Raw genomic sequence first — 23,602 nt, forward strand, 5'->3', positions numbered from 1 at the left:
TTTACCTGGACCTTGAACATTTACATCAACAGTGCCAGGTTCCATGTCCCCTTCTCCTTGAGGTGGTGTTAAAGCTAGGATGTCAGGATTTCTAACATCCGCAGCATCAAGATGCTGTTGTGTCCATGGACGAGGGTCTGTTTCGTCATATTCTGTGCCAGAAACTGATATCACACTGTCTCCAAGGCTTTCTTGAGACTTGTCGCTTTTCAGTCTTTTCACAGGAGGGTGATCAAGGTCATCGTCACTCCACTGACTGCTGTCTGCCTTTTGCAAATTTCCAGGAGCAATGGGTGGAAGAGACACTGCGTTGTCATTTGCATTTACGTCTACCCTGTTGTTTGATGGCTGTTTGTTAAGATTTCTGTGCGGGAAAGGAAATAAACACCAAGTCAATACATGTGTGAATCTTTCTATTTATTCATATTGTTTTTTTTTTAAAGTTAGAATGCAAAGGGACCTTTATTTTTAAGTTTGCTCGACTTATTCTTTCAGGAATAAAACAATAACTGATACTGCTTCATATTTAAATCACTTTAAAACTGAACAAGAATGCAAAACAGTGAGTCATAAAAAATTTTTACAGCTGGAATTATAAAATTTATAATTTTAAGATTATAAAAATGATAAAATTATAAATTTTGGGTTATTGAGTTATGATCCAAACATAATTGCCAAAAAACTATCATGAACATGGAATGTTTAGTTCAATTTTTTATACCTCATTTCCTGTCCATCAGGACCTCGTCTTCGTGATCTTCGTTTCTGACTACTGCTGGTGCGAAAGAAGCCCTCGGGAAACCATGTGATTCCTCTGGCTCGTTTCCTCTGTGTGGTTATCAACACTCCAAGGAGAAGTCCCATCAGCATCATAATAATGACTCCAATCACAACGTAAAGCATATTCGGGTATTCAGTCTCAGGTTTTAACCTCCTCTCATCTTCACTGCTTATTTCTTTTATCTGGAAGACTGTATCCAATGCATCACGTGAGTGAGCAGCAGCAAGGAATTGAGCAGCCTGAAATATTAAAATAAATATATTTCAGAATGTAAGTATTCATGAAAAAAAAGTCAAAAACAATCTGACATTATATTCAAAATGGACAAATTACAAAATCGAGAATGCATATTATTTGTCACTTCAGAAAAGAGATATTTTATGATTATTTACATTAGTTGCTGACTGAAAGCATTCTGTAGCCGCAGACTTCACACATCTTCTGTTGTCAATTTCCATGAAAACTTTAGTTCTGTAAAGAGAAACATGCAAGTTAATACACTAAAAACATATTTCACCATTACATTAAATTAGAAACGTATTACAAAATGTATAAATAACAATCTTGAAGTAAAATTTTATTTTTGACCAAAATTTTTATACTGAGAAGAAAATGAATAAGTGACATTAAAGTACATCATTCCAAGAATATTACACAGCTTATTTGAAGCTAAATATAATTAGTGTTGTTGAAAATTTTACTCACCCTGTTTTCGGATGAGCTTTGAACCGAGAACTCACAGCTACTTCCTTTGCACGCCAAGGATAAACCATTGGATTTCCCTGATTATCTTTCTTTATACGTACAATAGTTCTCAGAGCATGACCAATTTCTCGCACAAATGACACTGAATTATTCATAAACACCTATAGAGGTTAAAAAAGTATAAGACATATAAAGTTATTAAAAATACAAGCGTGTTGTTATCTGACAGGAATTACATAGTAACAAAATTCGAACATAGGCTCTAATAATTTTTTTTAAATGTTACTGTGTTTTATTGAACTTGATTGAATTACTCACCTCAGGTTCCATTAGGAGTATCACCATCAGTGAGCCATCAGCTAAACGTGGTGGTTCTGTTTCACAGTCAAGCCCATCCCAGTTGCATTCTTCATTGTTGCATCCATAATCACAATAGCCATTGCCATAATTCTTCAGACAGTATGTATCATAGTGTTCACTGCAAGAAAAAAATAGTTTTTTATTCAAACTACTGAAGTTAGTTAGTTTTCACTACTTACAGATAAAGTATGTAAAATAAACATTTTAAGCAAATAGAAAAATCCTTTCTTTCAATTGAAAAAGAATAGATTTCATATATAAAAGTTTGGTAGCTATATCATTCATCCCTTAAGTCACTTGTAGAAAGTATGCAGGGCTCTGTCGAGTCAAAATTTTGGTCCAGTTCCAGTTTTCGGACCCTTCACAAAATTTTGGATCTGAAAGATGGACCTTTCACAAAAATCTTGAATGTTAAAAACGGACCCTTCACAAAAATCTGGATCTGTAAAACAAAACCTCTGCAAATTAATGAAACCATAAATTTGGCATTTCATTTCTTTTGTGATAAATTAACTAGATTATTTCTCTTCCCACATGATTACTTATTTTTCACAAAAATTAGAAAATTTTCACAAAAACAGGACCCTACAAAAAATTCTGAACAGACCCCCCCCCCCACCAGGTATATACTACAATCAATGTCAAAAGTCTGGTCTGACTTCCAACTTTGGCCAAGACATGCATAATTCCTTGCATATAATCTGTGCATTATATATTAAAAAACATTTTAAGTTATTAGTGTGAATCAGACAGCAAGCATAAGTGCCGGAACCTAGGGGCTGAGGCCATTTCAGCCCCCCCCCCGCAATCAATTTTGTAAGAGGGTCGAGGCCCCCAATAATTTCTGAAAAAAACAATGCAATCGACTGTCCCTCTCCTACATAGTCCTGTATATATGGAGTGTATATCCCATATATTCTTGAGTCCCATATATATTGGATGACCAGCAACTTTCAGCCTCCCATATATATCTTCATATCGTCCCCTCTGACAGCAAGGCATTATCTGCAGTTTTTACTGTTTTCTTTTTTTTTCGTAGGCTAGTCAGAATAAAATGAATATTATTTGAATTGATTAACACAAAAAGTATGTTTTTTGGGAGTATGAAATATGGAGGAGAAACATGAATCAGAAATCTGCAGTCATTTCAGCTACAAACTCTGCCACAAAGCTGGGCTGGAAGAGATTTTAAGAACATAAGAAATGAAAAGATCACTTACTTGCATGGAAGAAGCTTTTGTTCACAGTCAAACCCATCAAACAAGCACTCAATATTATTGCATTCAATGTTGCATTCATCATTTCTAAACACATCCCAACAGTTTATGTTAGCAGTGCAGTTTCTCCATGGGTTGATGCCTGGGAATAAAATAAAATATAATTTTTTAAATTAAAATATTGAAACTGATTCTTCAGATATTTTTGGAACAGGAAGAATCAAAATTGATTTCAAAGGTTAATTTTAATTTGAATACATATATAAACCATACATTTTACTTCCTGTTTTTCAACATTAAATTTTTTTTTAAATTTCAAACTGATGAGATTAGACTTGCTCAACCCCCCTAGAATACTAACTTTACATCTCGGAAACCTAGTCGATAACATAGTTTTAGGATAAAATTTTAAATTTTAAAAATATGACATTCACAGAATGTAATTTAAAATGATACATATAAAACCATTTATTTTGGGTGAATGTTTAACTTTTTTGATGTTTCAAATAATTAAATCTATGATGACTGTTACAACTACTTACCAAGTGAACAATCACCACCATCAAAATTACAGGCACGTGTATTACATTCATCATTGCAGATTCGATCGCCCGATTTCTTCCGACAGTCATTCAACTGGCATAACTTCTTGCTTTCCTCAGCATCATTATACATGACTGTACTTGGCCTGAAGAGCATGCCTCCAAAGCCTCCCAGAAACGAAGAGTCAAACTTATCACACCGTGCTCCATTCCAGTTTTGGGGGCATTCACATACATATTTTCCTGAATTATGAATGAAAAATACGTATCAATACTAATCTATATATTTGGTATTATGATGCATAGAATAACTTTAGCTAGCAGTAGTATCATGATAGTAATATTGCTTTGTCTCATTGCACCCAATAATGAAGTTCTGGAGAAAGATTCATTTAGATATTTGTTTATTTTAATACAGCGAAACTCCTGCATAACAATATCCTCCATAATGATTGTCACTTATATGATAATATTACTCTATGGTCCTGGTATACTTTTCATATGCCATAGTGTTAATATGTTACTAACAGTGGCAGATTGAAGTTGGCCAAGGCCTCTGGCACGAAAGAAAATATTGGGCCCTTAAATTAGAAAATAATGTGAAGTTTGGATTTTTCAGGGTCCTTTAGAAGTCAGGGCCAGGGCGCACTGGGTGTGCACCCGCCATTAAATGTGTCTCTGGTTACTACATTAATAATGGTAAGTTCTTTATAATGATGTTTTTTTGGCTCCTTTAGTATCATGATAAAAAGTTTCAGTGTAATTAAAAATAATTTTGAGGTTTAGATATTCATATCTGAACATTCCTAAACTTTATATATTATTTTACGAACAAAGTTTTATATTCATTTGAGCGCAATGCAACCTGACAGGAACTCACCGATTCTATTGTGACATACGCCACCATTCAGGCATGGTGAGGAATCACATTCATTGTAAATATCAGTTTCACAATGAGCACCAGTGGTACCTCGAGGACAAACACATACATATGTATGGCGATTTGGTCGGCATTGCCCTCCATTCTTACAAGGGTCATTAGCACAGGTGATATTGGTTACACTGCAGTTCTCGCCCCAGAAACCCTTGAAAAAGACAATAATAAGTTACATTATTTTTCTAATCAACGTAAAAGCACAATGTTCAGCAGATAAAACTTTAAAAAATCGGAGGAGAACTTTTGTGGAACTTCAGACTTACCTCAGGGCAGATACAAAGATGACCCTGAGCAACACTTGTGCAGATGCCTCCATTTAAACAAGGATTATTTGCACAGAAATCGACCTTGTGTTCACAATGTCGACCCATGAAACCATGTTTGCAGTCACAGCGATAGTTGTTGACTAGTTGCACACAATCTTGAGTACCTTCTGGATAGCATGGGTTTGATAAGCATTCATTGACATCTCCCTCACACCTGAAATGAATAATAATAATAAAAAAATAGTGAGCTTTTTGAAATTTATGTTTCAGTCAATGAATGCTTTGCACGACTTCTAAATTAATTAAGTATTCAACATAAATTGGAAACTACTACTGAAAGAATCATTGACAACTTCATTCCTTCCATTCATGAACTGCTTAAATATTCCTCTTAGGAATTTATTACAAATTTGCGTATCCTGGAAAGTGTTGTATGTATATGTTGTCCACAACATGCAAATGGTGTTTGGGTGGGGCATGTGTGCTATGTGTTTGAAGCGCTACTACTAAACCCCACATGCGCCTCAAAAACAAGGTGATTTTCGTCACAATCGTTATTAAGAACACAGAAAGATAGCCACTTCAAATAAGGGCAACAAAAAATAAATTGATCAACAAGTGCTGCTATCTTTCTTCTAAATTAGAAGTGAAATTAGCAGATACATGAATTTTTTTGCTTCAGATCTGCCTGCTCTTTATAGAGAGACATTTTTAAAAGGAGGATCGGCTCACACTTGTGCTTCAAAGTTGGAAAATCCAAAGAAAAGCAGAACCACTAAGCCTGCTCACAGGAATCAAAAAAGCTTTTAGCGTTAAGAATATTGATGACATTTCTGACAAAGTTGGACCTTCACAATGCAATGTCATGATGATATCCACATGATTGTGCAGAGGTTGCATGTAAATTCACTGAATAGTTAGGTGGCATCTACATACAGCACTCTTAATTTACAATTCTAAATATGAACAATCATTTAAAAACAATGCCGACTATTTTGATAAATTATTTTAATAACATGAAACATGGGCAATGAAAATATTCTAACCTTGGACCAACAAATCCTGCTGGACAAGTACATTCATAGCCTCCAATTTTGTCAACACATGTACCACCATGATGACAAGCTCCATCAAAGCAATCATTATTATTAATCTCACACAGAACTCCTTGAGTGCCGTGAGGACATGAGCACACAAATTTATTGACTTGATCATGGCAAGTTGCACCATTTCTGCATGGGTTGGGGTCACAATCATTGATATTTAGTTCGCAGTTGATACCTAGGGAGAAAAATACACTTTTAATTTTATTCACATATATATGGATGCATGCTGAATTTTTTATGTATACTTTATAATGAGATATACACATTCAATTTTTACTTTCATAAGTAACATGCACGAAGCCATTTCAGTGAGCTTTTTTTCCCTCTTTTCTTTCATTCTGTATATAGCCCTGGCTCTACCAGCAAAATTTGCCAGTTTTAGCCATTGCTCTTATGGGAGCAGGACCATGTCCGGTAACATATCAAGGAACTAATATTATTTTGCAAATGAATATTGAATATATAACCATTTCTAAAAACTTATTCTCAACACATTGGTTAGCAAGTAATTCCCATGGAATACATGTAAAAAATATTACAAACCTTGGAAGCCATGTAGACAACTGCACGAGTACTTTCCAACGAGGTCATTGCAAGTAGCTTTATTCTGACAAGGTTGTGAAGAACATTCGTTGACTTCGTGTTGGCAATAGCTGCCTTCGTAACCATCAAGACATATACACCTGTGGCTGTTTCCGATATTTTCACACCTGCCATTGTTCTGGCATAAATCTCCAACTTTGACTCCTGGAAGGGAAAAAAGTTTTAGATAAGTAAATGATCCAAAATAATGAGATTCATAAGTCAAATCTACAAAACTGAGAAATGAACATCAAGGAAAACTAATATTGTAGATTCTGGAATGATAAGTAAGCGTAATTTTCTTAATACCTGGTGGTAAAATCTGTACATCAGAATAATGCAACTACAATTTTTACATTTTTAAGGTTTTATATTATAATTGTTCAGGATTATGTGTTTTGTCAATGTCACGAAGCATTAGGTCCAAGGAAAAAAAAAAGATGGTTCTGATTCTTCTGTAAAATAAGTTTTTTGGTGGTCATCTGTCCCTCTGGCTCTTGGATACAGAGATATGATCATCTATGTGTATAAAATTGATTTTCTGCCTGTGTGAGTATGTTCTCTATACAAATCTACAATATGTTCGATTTATGATCGCCAAATTTTGCATATATACCAAACAGGGCTAGGATTGAATGATAGGCTAGTTTAAAAGTTTCTCAAAGCTGGGAAAATGTTCGAAATGGGCAGAAAACTGTCGGGCAACAATGGCCTCAACAATCACTTTTAGAATGTTTACTATGGTTACCATGGTTCTCAAACAATGTGCTTCACACATGTATATGCCTTTACAATGGTTCTTCACTTCTTTAATCCTGCTAGTATATGTATAATAGTTTATGCTTTTATAATGGTTTGTCACTTTTTCAATCCTCCCAGAAAACCCAGGCAGTGCCGGATATTATAGCTAGTAATCAATGATAAGGAATAATACAAGATATACAGAAGACTGGATGTTGTGAAGATATTTATTATTTGAGATGTTACTTTTTTAAGGAAGGAAAAAACTCATCTCTGCCTCTACCGGGAGTCGAACCCGGGTCCCTCGATTGCCGGACGAGTGCTCTGACCACTAAGCTACAGAGGAGATAGAGATTTTCCTTTACTAGAGTGTATATTTTTTTCCTTCCTTAAAAAAGTAACATCTCAAATAATAAATATCTTCACAACATCCAGTCTTCTGTATATCTTGTATTAACAAGTGGAGAGCGACATTCATGTCACGATAAGGAATAAGTTTATCATAAGAAAAGGGCACTCGTCTTTTGACCTATGGGTCAAAAGCAGGTTGCAATGGAGTAAGTATCCAGCCCATGAAAAGGATTTCTAACATATAAGTACCAATCCATAGGACATGATAAACACACTAGTTTGTGGCTCACGAGCAATAGCTATCTGGTTTATCTAGCCCTCACACAGAAAAATTTGTGCACCTCTGTCTTAATCCATTTATTGTTCAGGGGTTCCCAACATGTGATAATTTCCCTGAACGCAACATAAAAATTTTCCAGAACTTTTAAAAATGCACAAAGTAAGAAATATACCATATATACTCATGTGAAGTCACCCCCCCCCCCAATGTAGAACAATTTTTTGAAAAACGACTTGGCTTATACACTTTATTTGTAGTTTTTCTCTTCACAGAATTTTTCCAGACTTCTATCAAATATTTGCATATTTCCCTAAATATTTTATACGCATCACATTATTCTCAACTATTTTTCATTTCCCTGATTTTCCAAGTCACTGGGAACCCTGTTGTTATTGAAACATTGTTTAGGCATGATAATTTTCCATTCAAAATTATGATGAAACATTTTTTCAGTTAATTTTTCATATTTTCACAAGAAGCTCAATCTCACCTTTTTGTGCAGCAGCATCAGCACATGATACCATGGAGACATCACACAAATGACCAGTCCACCCAGGCTTACAGGTACAGTGATAAGTGTTATTGATCTGCTTGCAGGTTCCTCCATTCATGCATGGTGATGTACTGCACCAATCCACCAATGTCTAAAGATGTACATAAAAAAGAAAAAAGAAATAAATTTCTCATAAAAAGTTAAATTCCATACAAAAAGGAAGGAGAAATAAATAAAACTATGGGGTGCTTTGCATTCGTAATTTAGAAAACCAAGTTACTAAATTATCTCAACCGAGCAGAAAAAAAATCTTTCAATTACAATTTAGTGAGTACATAATTAAAAAAAATCTCATTTTTTTATTTAGTAATTATTTTAAAGTATAACTACTCATTTTAAAAGATCAAAAGGGGATTAAAACAGTTAATAATAAAAAACATTAATCACCTCACATCGCGGCCCAGTGAATCCAAAAGGGCAATAACACGTGAAAAATCCCACATGGTCCATGCAAGTTGCTCCATTTTGACAAGGCTGAGAGTCACATTCATTGATATGGAATTGACAGTTTGTTCCAGTGTATCCATTGGCGCACTGGCAAGTATAGTTATTGATACCATCGAGACAGGTGCCTCCATTCATGCATGAGCTACAAATGAAGAATTAAACTTTCATTAGAGTGCAAGAATGTGTTTAAGTGTAGCATGTGTTGTATTGTTTGTTTTACTTCATATTCATTTTGTTTTAGTTTCATATTGCTTTGGGTTTTTGTAATTGCATTTTTAATTGGTTGCTTCATTTTTGAAATATATGACATCTATATTTGTTACGGGCATCTTTTTCTCAACCACCTCGTTAGGCATTTTGCCTGTTGTGACATTGTATTTGTATGTGAGAACAAACATATTGTTATAAATTAACTTTTTCCTTTATATTTCTACTGACAAGCATAGTTGCAATCATTCATGAGAGAAATAATTTGTTGCTAAAAACTGCATGATGCGCACTACCTGGAAGTACAGTCTTCATCATTTGTCTGGCAGTTTGTGCCACTGAAACCAGAGGGACAAGTGCAAGTATAACTGTTCACATAGTCATTGCATGTTGCTCCATTCTGGCAGGGATTGCTGGCACATTCATTGATATCCTTCTCACAATGGGTTCCCCCAAATCCATCAATGCACACACATGTGTATTCTCCAACTCCATCCAAGCAAGTTCCTCCATTCTGACAAGGATCTGCAAAATCATAGAAGAATAAGCTATGCAATTCATTTAAAAAACTCATTAAAACATCAATTTTTTTTCATAATATTCTACATGAAAATATGAAAGCAGTATACATAGTAAGATAAAAATACAGTGGATCTGGCTTATAATGAAGAATTAAACTTTCATTAGAGTGCAAGAATGTGTTTAAGTGTAGCATGTGTATTAGCATGGTAGTTATTTTCGAGGTCTCAACTTTTCTTTTACTCACCAAGATTTCTTGTTCAAAGCATTTTCCTCTCGTACAGAATATTTCATGAAGATTTTTTTGAAAACCGGTATAAGTGCCATACACACAAACACTATACAGTAGAGTCTCATTTATTCAACCTTTGCTTATCCGACATTCCATATAATCAGACGTCCCACACCAAAAAAACAACACAAAAGACGCGTTAATTGGTAACAAGAGCTGCAAGTTCTATTTTTTGTTGCTCTCGCAGCTAACTGTTAGTTAACTTAGTTACACCAACTGTACCGTGGTGCGCCTGTCTACCTATGACTGATGATCAGTATGAAACATCTGATAAAGAAATTGTCGCTATTGTCAATTGCGATGACAACGAAATTGAAGAGCAAGATCAAGCACCAACTGTTGAGCCTCTCCGAATTTCACACAATGACTAAGACTCTAGAAACTGCAATTAAATACATTGAGCAACAAGAAGAAACCACAGGAATAGACATAATAATGCTTCGAAGATGGCAAGACTTGGCAGCGAAGAAACAGCATTCGTCAGGAAAGCAGAGTATGATAAAAAATTTCTTTAAATCATCATTAGACTCAACTTTTTAAGTTGAGCATACTTAACTGTATAATACTGTATTTAACTTCAGAATATTCTGTAACTGTTAATTTTCTGTAATCAGTCAATTTCTTCTGTTGTTTTGTTGCAAAACATGATTATTTGGTTCCAAATGTGTAAAATTTTAACATAAATTGTCGTTTAATAGGCTTTTTCTTAATACTTCCCTATATTATCTGACATTTTCACTTGTCCTACGCTCTGCCTTTCTGTTTATGTTAGATAAACGAGACTCCTGTATATTAAAAATACTTGCATCACAAGCAAACTCTAAAAAGGGTTTGAAAAGAGTTTAATGTTTTTGAATCCTAATTTAAAAAAATTTGTACTATCTCTTACATGAAGCACAGTCATCAGTATTTATCAAACAATCTTTCCCCTCATAACCTTTAGCACATGAACAACTATAAGATCCATTGATATTGACACATGTAGCCCCATTTCGACAAGGCGATGATACAGCACATTCATTGATATCTTCATCACAAAGTCGTCCTGAAAAGATTTATGTGAAAGACAATGATTAAGAAGTGCATCATCTGCATGTAAAAACAAAAAGAAACATAATTAACATAATTATCAAATCTAGATATAGATTAGCACAGACAGAATACTACTTAAAACTGCAATGGAAGGGCACAATTACCTGTGTATCCAAGTGAGCAACTGCATGCAAAGTCTTGATAGTTGGATGACGGGATACATTTTGCATTGTTCTTACATTTGTTAGGTGAGCAGGGATTCAATTCCAATTCGCACATTGTTCCAGTGAATGGTACTTCACAGACACATTGATACGAATTGACTAGATCGATGCATGACCCGCCATTGAGACATGGATCATAGGCACAGTCATCTATGTTTGTTTCACAGTTCTTTCCTGTATAACCTGGCAAACATGTGCATGCATAACTTGCTAAGGAATCTCTGCAGCTTCCTCCATGTTGGCAAGGATTAGATTGACATTCATCTATGTCTATTTCACAGCGATGACCTCCATAACCTGCAATGAAATTAACATAAAATTAGAACTCATAGGAAAAATTACTAAAAAACCAACCAAAGTTCACCACATCGAACTTTCATCCTATAGAAATGCCCAGAAAATTGTTCATTTTGTGCACAGCATTATCATACAATACAGCTTAAATACAGAAGTTTTTGTATTGAGAAAACTGTCTTTTTTTTACATCACCTTAAGAAGAATTTCACTTCAATCTCGTATTCCTTTCTACAATGCTTAATTATCATTAAAATAATTTTATAGCAACTTACCGATAGGACAGTGGCAAATAAATCTGTTGACTTCATCTTCACAAGAACCTCCATTGCGACATGGATTACTGGCACATTCATTTATATCAGACAGACAACGTGCATCATAGTAGCCACGAGGGCATTCACATTTGTATCCGTCTATGAGGTCAGTGCAAATTCCTCCATTGGCACATGGATTGCTAGCACATTCATCTATGTTTGTTTCACAATGCAAACCTGTCGGGGAGAAAATGTGTAGTCATTTTTAAGGAGAGTATGACTGGGTAATACAAATTTACCGAATTAAATTACTGAATTTATATTTTAATTGATGTATTCACGAGCATAGTCAATTAAAAGTTACCTGTGAACCCTGGACGGCACTGGCAAGTGTAAGAATTTATTCCATCAATGCAGGTAGCTCCGTTTCGACATGGGTTGCTGAAGCATTCATTGACATTGTATTCACAATTAGTCCCAGATGTACCTGATAGGCATCTGCATTGGTAACCATTGACCAGATCTTCACATAAACCACCATTCTGACAAGGTCTACTTAGGCATTCATTAATTTGTGTCTGACAAAATACACCAGTGTAACCAGGATGACAGCTGCATCGAAAAGAATTGACTCCATCCATACAGTCACCATGATGACATGGAGATGACAAGCAGTCGTTGATGTTAGTTTCACACATGGGACCAGTAAAACCTATTACAGGAAGAATGAGTTACAATCAACAATTGAAGTAGAATAAACATTTTTGCGGGTTGGTGATAATAATTTAATAATTATGAGTAACTTCATTAGGATTAACAATAATGTTCATGATAGAAAATGTTCTATAAGAGTTATATATGAAAGCTTATGAATGTAGAGAGAGAGAAAAAAAAAGTGAAGTCTCTCAAACTTGTTAATGAAACATACCGGCAAAGCAATCGCATACAAAGCTGGCAATGGCATCCGTGCATCGACCTCCATTGTGGCAAGGGTGGCTGATGCAGTCATCTTCATTCACTTCACATTTCTTTCCAGAGAAACCAATAGGACATATACATCTAAATCCATTGATGAGATCACTGCATATACCACCATTTAGGCATGGTTTAGAAGAGCATTCATCAATGTCTTGCTCGCAGAATATTCCAGAGTAGCCTGTGAATTTCATGAGTGAGAAAAAAATTTTCAGTTCATTTACATCCCAAATATATATTATGTATACCTCAGTGTGTTAAAAAAATGTATTATGCAGAAAACTATACTCTGACTAACACAGCACATTATTAACTTATCATTTGTTGACTTTTTATTTCGTGTGCAATTGATTGCATTGATTCATGCTTATTTTAGTATGTATTCTGATTTCTGTCTTCAACTTCTGCCTGACACACCAGGGTCTCTCCATTTTGGCTTCCAGGGTATGCCTGTAGTTCAGAGAGCTGATTCCTAATGATTGGACAAAGACATTCATGTCTTACCTGGGATTGAAACACAGACCTGTTAAACTGAAAGTTGGTATGCTAACAGTGGCGTAAAATACAGAGTCACTGTGGGCAGTGCCTGTTTCTCACATAGGTAAGTGGGTCATGTGCCCAGGTCACCCAAAAAATTGGCTGCCTTTCGTGTTTCAGGCATGGGTCTACATCTCCCCCTCCATTTTCCTCTACCTCAAATAACACTATATAAAGGGGCCCAAAAATGCATACTTGCCCACGGCCCAAACTTATGAGGATCAACCCTGGCTGTGGGTGCTTATTCTGTAGCACTGGGCAGAGCAACCCCAGAACTGATTCATAAATGAAAATCTCATATATAAGTTTTAGCAGAGCACTCACAGCATAATAGTTGCATTTCATTTTAAACCCTTTACTTCAAAAAATAACCCCCCCCCTTACTATAACCTCTCTTTTACAAACTAATTTTTTTTGTGCCGTCAGTAGTCACAAAAGAAGGGGGTTATGGTACCTCCATCTAGGCCAGTCACTTCAACTTTTTCCGGGGAGGGGGGCAATGAACATATACTCAATATATGTATGTACATTTCACCTTGTTTGTCCATTTTATTGTATTTTTCAAAGCGGGGGGGGGGGGGTGATTGCCACCCTGGGCTTTGGCTCTAACGTGATTACATTGTAAGACTGTTCCGGATTCTTGCTGATGCTGCCATCCATCTTCCATATTTTGGAATGAGGATGATGAAATGCTTGAATATTTCTTATGTAAGTATCGTGTTGAAGGTCTGCTCTTATGGGGAAAGACTTTTTTCAAAGCTAAGCACTAACCACTCATGCCAGGTGGTACTGGTTTCCATAGCTTTTGAGCCACATGAGCTCACCAAATCTAATAGGATGATCACAGTATAAATGTGGACTTTAGAAAGGCACTTTTCACCTGCTAAAATGATGTGAATGTTTACGAAATTTTCCTTTGGTTGAGCGATCATTCCTTCCTTGCTCATGTTCGTAGCAGGTAGGTTATTTACTGCTACCGACTGTACAAAACGACGATAAAGAACAAAAACAACAAAAAATCAAAAAAAAACAATTTTTTTTAACTTCTCAGTCAGAAAAAAAAAGTAAATAAATAGAGACAGACTAAGAAAGGAGACACTCCTCATAACCAGTGACGACAACGACCAGGAGCACAAGAGAAGACAAGACACATACAGCACGAATGAACGAACGCACGCAAGCGGCAAGCAAAAATGATCATCACATAAAGATGAACGGAAAAGAAGCAAAAAGATGAATTAAAAACTAAAAAAGCAGGAGAAGGATCTATAAACTGAAAAAAAAGATAGTAAACGAGCAATTGTGCTTAAATAGTTTTTCCCAGAAAAAAAAGAGGCGATCTGTTCCGTTACACGCATCGCCGCCATTTATGCTTGATATTGCTGTTGGTGCAGCTCAATAGACAAAAAAAAAAGTCCGAATCCATTGTCAGCTCCTCCAGTACTACTTTTGCTTACATTCCCCCCCCCCCCTTGCCCTTAACCGTGGTGCGTGCAAAACTGTTTACACGGAGGGTTGGATTAGGCCACAATTAAAACGATTAGCACTTTTCTAGCATAAGAGCCGTTAACAATGCGTTATGCCTGATGGGATGGCGTGGGAAAGTAAACCATCCCGTCAAAAAAAAAAGATGCATGATTAAGTATGTACTGAAATCTCTCGTTATATGAAATCATAATTCGATCGATATGAACCCAAGGCTGCAAAAACTCCGAAATTTCCAGGAAGGTAAGAACTCGAAAATTTAGATAGCTTTCGAAATATGAACTACTGCGAGAATACTGTCTTTTGCTCTGCGAGACACTCGGATGGATTTGTAACTGGTCGTGGGCCACAAGAAACGTTTTTCCGAATTCGTGGGCCGCAATGAAATTAAATGGTTCGAAATTTTCTATAACTTATTTTCTTTCTCTCAAACCGAGCACAACCAGCACCTTCTACAGCAGAAACCTTTGCGCGAAGCTTTGACGTCACCGAAGTCGTCCATTTTATATGTAGCCATGGGATATAGCAAGCCGACGGATGTGAAATCTTCATCTTTTTTTTTTTATGCAGTATATCTAATGACTATAGGTGAAATGGACGACTTCAGTGACGTCACGAGCTTCGCGAGGCGGCTTTCTGTTATAGGTGTTGATTGTGCATGTTCATCAAACCGAATGATTGTCGATTCACACAGACCAATCGAAATTCGTATCAGACCTGCCGGGAAAAAAACTTCATGGGAACGGTCATAGATGTGCCGTGCCCTCTTCTCTACCATCCAAATTGATAGGATCATCGCCCATATCCGTAAGTTTTCACGATGGTTTACGTGCTCCACGATTACCCGAAATAAATTTTATACACTAAAAATAAACATTTAATGTCTTTTCAACATTTCCCCTGACATGTTTTGTGAGACGTGATTTCTCACGATGTTTACAGAGAAAGGTTAGACGAATTATTTAGAGTCGTCTCTTCCTGTACTTGTTCCCCCATCACTACACGAGGTGGAAATAGGAACTTGAATAACAATATTACTACGGTCCGATATCCATCACCACCGTACATGTGCAATTTTGTTCGGAAAGCTTGTAAAACTTGCACAAACAACATCGTACAAGCAATCTTATCTATATGCATTCCCCTCCACTATTCAAATTGTTCTCCCGTAATCGTTCGCAAACATGGATCAGCCCTTTCTCTCGTTCGAAGCTTCGTCAATTTTGTTGTGTTTTCAGAACAGGTTCTTAAGAAATATTTCGGGCCATTTTCTTTCCGACTGTGTTCTAGAACGTGTGCAATTTTTCTTCCCTCAGTAAAGGAACAGCAATTTCTTCTCGATTACGTATCGTTTGTTTTTAATACCACAAAAAATGTAGTCGAAAACACAGGGGATAAGTCAAGATGACCATAATCGTGAGTGGAAAATTCAGCGTCACGCAATTCACCGATAAATAAATTCATCCACAAAGGGACACAGCGAGTGATTCACATACGGTCACACACACTCAATCGTTTACTCATTCGGTCACTCTTACCCATTCATCTGGCCATTCATTCTGCCACTCACCAACTCACTCGGTCACTCATCGGTTACTTACTCACTCGGACTTGCTCAATCGCTCACTCAATCACGCATGCGGATACAGGCTCGCTCGCTCACTCGGACATTCACCCATTCACTGGTTCACTTACACGGTCACTCAATCACTCATTCAACCACTCACTCGTTCACTCATATGGTCACTTATTCACTCACCCATTCAATCGTTCACTCACTCAGTCGCTCATGCGGTCACTAGTTTATTCGCTAGCTCACTCACTCGGTCATCCAACCCTTCACTGGTTTGCTCATACTGTCACTCACTCACTCACTAGCTTATTCGCTAGCTCATCCACCAGCTCATAAGATCGGTCGCTCACTCGTTCACACATTCACTCACTCACTGGTGACGAGAACCGTTGTCGGTGAACTTTCCTATCAGTGAATTGCGAGACGGTGAATTTTTCGTAAATCAACCATAATGCATTGCTAAATACCGTGAATTCCGTCATATATTCATTGCAAGAAAGAAACGCATTCGCAAAAGAGTGACCATACGGGTTCGGGGGGGGGGGGAACTATAATGGTCACATGCGCTGCAAAAAAGGGATTTTGGCATGATTTTTTTCATTGAAGGAAAGCTATAGTTAACTCCAGTTCATTTCTCAGATGATTTATCTACCGTCGACGAATATATATACTCAGAGAAAGAGAGAGAGAATTTACGGTGAACACGGATTCTTTTCAGCAGCGATTTGCAGCCTGTTATTATCGGGTTGTTCGGGTGAAATTAGTGGTTGCCAGCCTCTCTCTCTCTCGTCTCCCTTCCTACTCCTAATTCTATATGCCATTTTTTTTCCGGAATTTCCTACAAGAGCTAAACTTATCATGAAAGTTTCTAAAAATGAAGGAAAAGAAGATTCTTGAGAGATGGTTCAGGGCGGTATTCACCGACATGATTTAAACTATAGTCATAATTTTTTGATAAGAGATCCACACGGATTGGTTAAATTCAGGTTTTTAACCAATCTATGTTGATCTCTTATCCAAAAATTGTGACTACAGTTCAAACCATGTCGTTAAATATACGGCCCTCAGTAACTCAAACACAATTGTTAGTCATTTTTTCATCCCCAAAATTTTCTCCTTCTATCACTTTTCAGAATTCAAGTCATTTGAATTTACGTTTAAAGAAAATTCCCTGTATTATCATTTACGTAAATTTTTAGTGTGTGAGGTGAGGGGAGAGGAAAGAGGGAATTATTTCAATAAATTATAATAATAAAAAAAATCTTTTCATTGCGTATTAATGCAGGAAAGGAAGAAAATGTCATCTGTCTTTTCTTCACATACCTCATGAACTATTGTTGTTATTATTATTTAGTATGTTTCCAAATGAACAAGGACTTACGAACTATATCCATTAATATAATTACAACAAAAAAGTATAAATAATCATGCTTGAAATATTAATTGAAAATCCAGTGGCTGTCAAACCTGTTGAAAAAAACCCTGTTCTCAAAAGATTCTCGGTGCGAGAACATTTTAATTGCGCTTGAAGCTTTCTGAAAGTTCTAGAGATGAATCTGAAGATTTTTGGAAGCTCTAGGGATGTGTCCGAAGATTCTTTGAAAGCTGAAGAAACGTTTAAAATTTTTTTAAAAACACTAGGAATGTGTCTATGAAGATTTTTTGGAAGCCAAAAAAACCCTTGAATGCTATTGAAAACTAAAAAAAAAAAACGCTTGGAGATTTTTGGAAGCTAAGGGACCCGCTTGAAGATTTTAGAGGCTCTAGGGAGATTCTTCAAAATTTTGAAAGCTCAAGGAAGCCATTTGAGCAAAACGTATGAAACCCCTGACGTTTAACTAATACCCCACCTGGAGGGGAAAAAATTGCATAATGAAACTTTTGGACGTTCGTACGCGCAAGATACGCTCACAAACGTCATTGCTGGCCAGTATGGCCTACGAAAATATACGTATTATAGAGAAAGAGAGAGAGAGACAAAGAGAAAGAGAGTGGAAGTAAAAAAAATGAAACCGCCCACAGCACTTAATCATCCTGTGTTCCCTTCTTCTTCATCTTCTTCCACCCTTTCCCTTCTTCAATTTCGGAACCAACTTGCAATTTTCTCCAGCCCGTATTGAAGAAAACCCAGCGTGAACTATGACCCATAATGATAAAGCGTGGAAGGGGTAGTTTTTTTCATATTATTTTATTTTATTTTTTTTCTTTCCTCCTCCTTGAATCATTGGGGCCATTTCCCAAACTCCACTCCAACTTCATTTTTTTTTCTTTTCTTTCCCCCGTTTCATACTTTACGGGGCCACCTCATAGTAATGCAACAATATCTCGGCAAGAGCCAGTCTTCAAGCCAATCTAGCCGCCGACCACTACCACCACCTGCATCTTCCATAATATTCCATCCATCCTATTTCTACTAGTTACCGCAGAGGGAGAGAGGAAAAGAGCTGGTTGGTCCGTCTCGTATTATAATAAAAGGATTTTCACTCGAGAATGCTTACCCAAGAAAAAGCGGGTGGGCCTTGGAAAAAGATGAAGGCCCCGAAAAGAAAGAAAGAAAAAATATATATAGTATATAGAGAATAAAATAAGAGAAAAACCACCTCCTTAATTGCCAGCACTCGAGTCTAGTGAACCCGGAGCCTCGAAAAGAAAGAACTGAACCAATACAGTCAGTCATGGGAAGGGGGTTAGAAGAAAATTAAAAAAACTTAGCCCTAAGAAAAATTTTTCCCAATAAAAGAAAGAATTTTTCCCTTAAAAGAAGCAGGAGGAAAAAAAATGAAATACATGTGCAGGTTACTAAAAAAAAAAAAAAATTATCCATGTATTTTGGTGAAGGGAGGAAAAAAAACCGGTGCTATACTGTAAAACCACGTGTAAGGGTTAAAAAGACTTCCACAACGTTGTTTTCTTTAGTCTGATAGAAATTGATGATGGCATTATGAATTTGTATGATGTTCGAAGGTTAGAAATGTCACTGAAAATGTACCTCAGGAAAAAGAATTAGTATTTGTGTGGGAGCTGTATTGTGGGGTCCTCCATACAAATGGGTGGAGGTACGCCAACCCCCCCCCCCCCCCCCCCCCATCGTCAAAGGTGGAGTCGACTGATCTAATGTATACGTGTATATATATGAATTGACATCATCATCATCGTTCCCCGGACTTTCAAGTCTATCTCCGCCTATGTCCATACAACGGGCGGAATTTTGGGAATTCAGAGTTTCCTTGTTGTATCGTGAGGCAGATTGATTATAAATTTGCATTTCACAATTCTAGTTGTATAAAGTGTCGCAGGCCACTTTAGTTTATCTGTAAGTGTGCCGCGGATTACTAAGTGAATCTGTCTACAGACCACCTTAACGTCTTACTGACCGTAACGTCGGAGCCGGGGGTCCACAGAAAACGAGCCGCTTAGTTCATTTTTACAGAATTAGGTTTGAGGTCGTGGACCACATTAGATGACAACGAAGGCCACATCTGGCCTGCGGGTCATTTATTGCGCATGTATGGTGGAGAGCAAACATCATCGTTAGGCTTGCGAGCGCGGCAATGCTCATTGATGTATCCAAGTGCTTGGTTCTTGTGCGCGATTAGATACATACGAGGTCGACACTACGATTATATTGCAATATTAGTGATGACTCTAATCAAATGATTCTTTCGAGGCTTACTACCTGGCAAGAAATGCCTGCCTACCAATTTGCATGCTTACTCTCAACATTTTTAATCAGATCTTACTTTCATGAGGTCCTCTCTGCCCTGGCGGGCTCATGCATTGAGACGGTACTGTTGATACCTTATTATTCTTTTGTGTTTATTCAATGTCACAACTATTAAATCGTTATATACAAGGCATCAAACGTAAATCATAACACGTTATTTCCAAACACGTGACACCTTTTCTTACCAGGCATGCAGACGCATCGGAATCCTCCTCTCTCGTCGAGGCACGTGCCTTCATTCTGGCACGGGTTCGAATCACATTCATTGATGTTGATCTCACAGCGAGGGCCAGTGAAACCTTTTGTGCAGTTGCAGCTGAAAGAGCCCGGAATATTCACACAACGACCACCGTGTTCACACGGGAAACCTAGAATCGTAAATTAAGGGGGGGGGGGAACAAAAGACATCTATAGATAAACAAAAATAAGGAAATGGATTGTCACCAATGAAAGAGCACATGAAAAAAATTATAAGTTTTTGAATTATCTGTATCAACGATCAGAGATACTGCGTAAGTCCCTAACCTTCTTCACATTCATCCACGTCTTCTGTACAGTCCGTCCCCTTGAAGCCGTTAGGGCAAGAGCAAATGTAAGTGCCATCGATGGGACTGGTATCACACATGGCACCGACGTGACAAGGATTGCTGGCGCAAGCATCATCCAAATGACAGAGGAGACCTTAGGAGAGAAAAAATGAAATTATTTTCTTTAATAAAAAACCCCCCTGTAAACTCATTTTGTTTTTATCATTTATGAATTATGTACGTGCACATGTTAATTTATCACTTTAAGACACTAAAAAGCAATTAGAAAAAGCAATATTTTTTTTTCCACCCCTTACCAGTTTTTCCAGGCGCACATTGGCAGTAAAAAGAACCGACCCTGTCGTGGCAAGTGGCTCCGTTGAAACATGCGGCGACCGCGCAATCGTCAATGTTCTCCGAACAGTCGTGTCCAGTCCAGCCATTCACGCAGATGCAGGTGTAACCACCGACAGTATTCGTACACGTCGCACCGTTCTTGCACACGCTGGGTCTTACGGCGCACTCGTCCACATCGGTACCACAATACATTCCTATGTAAAATAGAAAATGCAAAGGTGAAGAAAAATTGGCGATATAAATTTACAAAATAATTTTTAAAGAAAAAAAAAATTAGAATTGTTAATTTTCTTCGCAATCCAACTGGTAATGAAAATAACTAACGGCTCGCTCAATGTGCGGTATCATCATTATCGCTGATAACCAAATTGCATGATGCATTTTTGGATAGAAAGATTACCCGATTCCTACCCTAATGAGCACTTATTGAAGTCAGAGTGGTGTACGTGGAGAAAATGAAGGTTTTAATAGAATTGCTGTGATAGGTTCCAATGTTGAAAATTCTGTGATTTCTCAATCTAGTGGTGAACTATTGAAGCTGAGACAGTTCTTTTTTTTCTTCTTCTGAGTTCGGTTGAAGAGGTCTTCAACCTTTTTCTAGTCGCGAGCACTGCCTGTACCCATCATCAAAAGAAGAGCACCCTTACGGCAAGTTTGACATACCAATGCATGAAATCAGGATGATTTCAATCCTTCAATGCAATTTGTACGTCGTGTTTACGGGAGACATTGATCAAATGCTCGCGAGCACGAAATCGGACACGAGCATCGAGCACTCTGGGTGGTTCACGAGCAACGGGTTCAAGATTCCTGGTTTAGCACTTCTAGTTTGTATTTCTGGACTTGAGTCAGAATTGTTGAAAATGTTTGACTTACAACTCTCTGACTTGAACCCCCCCCCCATTTATAGCTAGAACGTTACTTGATACATTTAATTATGGATAGAAGATCATTTGATACGTTTAATGAGCACCCTGATTATTTGATACATTTATGAATAGACGATTCTTGAAACATTTTATTAGCACACTGATTACTCGATATATATTTATGGATGAAATGAGCTTCCTTGATACATTTTATAACCACATGATTACTTGATACACTTATGGATTACTTGATTGCTTACCAGTATATGTTGGAGGGCAATGGCAGGTATAGCCGTTGACTCCATCAACGCAAGTCGCTCCGTTCTGACACAGGTTTCCCGGGCAGTCATCAATATTGATTTCACAGTGCGTACCAGTAAAACCTTGAATTAACAAAGTAAAAAACAGTAATAAATATTAAATTATAAATATATATTTTTTCAATTCATTAGTAGTAATAATCATTGATGAACAAATTTTTGAAAAAAAAAAATTCAAATTCAAATTTATTTCACCTACACATGTACAGGAATTGAAAACAGTTGCATGGATTTATGCATACATGAATGTAGGTAGGATAAGGGAGAAAGATCATGGTTTGAGCTGACGAGCTCCCTCACCTCACCCCAAGTGAAAGAAACAATGGTAACAACAACATAATACATTAACTGAAAATGTGTAATGCGATAAAAAACATATGCGATACTCTCATATGTACATATATGGGGTGATTATGTACAAAACTATCCCGACATATGGGCCCCTAACTATCATACCATTCACAGAAACTGAATGAAATTTTGGCATAAGGTATTTTGAGGTATGCGCTCAAGAATGATATGGAAAACAACAGTGTCACTCTAACAGTTACGGTTACAGTGAGAAAATTTCGAAAATATCAAATGGCAACACCAAGTTTTTTGTATTGGAATGCTATCTCCATACTGAAAAACACTAAATAGCGTTGGAATGGCACCTGTAGCACGAAAATCCCCGGAGCTAGGCAAGGAAAAAGTAAAAAGGACTTTGCCGTGTACCAGAGCATTAATGTTCGTTTCATTCGTCACACCGTTTCTTCGGCTGAGATCCCAGCCTGATTAGTCCTCCACAAGGTCATGTGGAAAATTTGTGAAGCACAATAAAATGCTTTATTTTATGCTGCTTCTCTGTCCTTATTGGTTGTCCTCACTTTTAGCCTATCTACCGCCGGTGATTTTCATGCTACAGTTGCCGTTCGAACGCTATTTAGGGGTTTTCACAATGGAGATCACATTCCAATACAAAAAACTTGGTGTTGCCATTTGATATTTTCGAAATTTTCTCACTGTAACCGTAACTGTTAGAGTGACACTGTTGTTTTCCATATCATTCTTGAGCGCATACATCAAAATATGCCAAAATTTCATTCAGTTTCTGTGAATGGTATGATAGTTAGGGGCCCATATGTCGGGATAGTTTTTGTATAATCCCCCTGTATATACAATATCATGATTAAAACATTGCACTTCTGCATAAAACATAAGGTCAGTGGCATTGTAATCGATACTCTCCACGCATTCAGAGGATTCGAATTCTTTAAAAGTGATTCGACTTTCTCGGAATCTTGTTTTTTTACAGAGGCCATACAATTTTAATTAACTAGTCGCAAATGCAAATGATATTTCTGTATGAATTCCAGAAAAAAAAAAAAAATCCAACCACTGAGGAGAACGAAGACATCATTAACACAGAAATAGCGGATTGGGAAGATATTGTGGAGGTCGGCAAAATATCCATAAAAACGATACTTTCGGTTATTCATTATTGCATTGGAAGTAAAGGGAGAGGAGGAGGGAGAGAGAGAAAAAAATCAAATAAACAAA

The 23,602-nt window shown here is 37.0% G+C and overlaps 1 protein-coding gene across 1 annotated transcript in view; it reads right to left on the reverse strand.

The window, feature by feature from the left end:
* Nucleotides 1–23,602, reverse strand: part of LOC149086973 (uncharacterized) — a 132,933-nt gene that overhangs the window by 6,864 nt on the left and 102,467 nt on the right. Inside the window, exons 6-28 of the mRNA XM_089231189.1 lie at nt 22,001–22,123; nt 20,832–21,065; nt 20,513–20,668; nt 20,173–20,355; nt 12,622–12,849; nt 12,058–12,405; nt 11,712–11,930; nt 11,083–11,439; nt 10,776–10,931; nt 9,372–9,600; nt 8,809–9,010; nt 8,359–8,512; nt 6,458–6,661; nt 5,855–6,089; nt 4,806–5,022; nt 4,486–4,690; nt 3,606–3,848; nt 3,067–3,205; nt 1,805–1,964; nt 1,487–1,647; nt 1,174–1,252; nt 722–1,020; nt 6–364 (exon numbers count right to left, since the gene is read on the reverse strand). Of these exons, the coding sequence (XP_089087315.1) occupies nt 6–364; nt 722–1,020; nt 1,174–1,252; nt 1,487–1,647; nt 1,805–1,964; nt 3,067–3,205; nt 3,606–3,848; nt 4,486–4,690; nt 4,806–5,022; nt 5,855–6,089; nt 6,458–6,661; nt 8,359–8,512; nt 8,809–9,010; nt 9,372–9,600; nt 10,776–10,931; nt 11,083–11,439; nt 11,712–11,930; nt 12,058–12,405; nt 12,622–12,849; nt 20,173–20,355; nt 20,513–20,668; nt 20,832–21,065; nt 22,001–22,123 (4,890 nt within the window). The remainder of the gene's footprint in view (nt 1–5; nt 365–721; nt 1,021–1,173; nt 1,253–1,486; nt 1,648–1,804; nt 1,965–3,066; nt 3,206–3,605; nt 3,849–4,485; nt 4,691–4,805; nt 5,023–5,854; nt 6,090–6,457; nt 6,662–8,358; nt 8,513–8,808; nt 9,011–9,371; nt 9,601–10,775; nt 10,932–11,082; nt 11,440–11,711; nt 11,931–12,057; nt 12,406–12,621; nt 12,850–20,172; nt 20,356–20,512; nt 20,669–20,831; nt 21,066–22,000; nt 22,124–23,602) is intronic.

Source organism: Pholcus phalangioides, unplaced genomic scaffold (assembly GCF_987345545.1).
Source record: "Pholcus phalangioides strain wild (caught in Gottingen) unplaced genomic scaffold, Ppha-v1.0 ptg000004l_1, whole genome shotgun sequence".
Taxonomy (NCBI): domain Eukaryota; kingdom Metazoa; phylum Arthropoda; class Arachnida; order Araneae; family Pholcidae; genus Pholcus; species Pholcus phalangioides.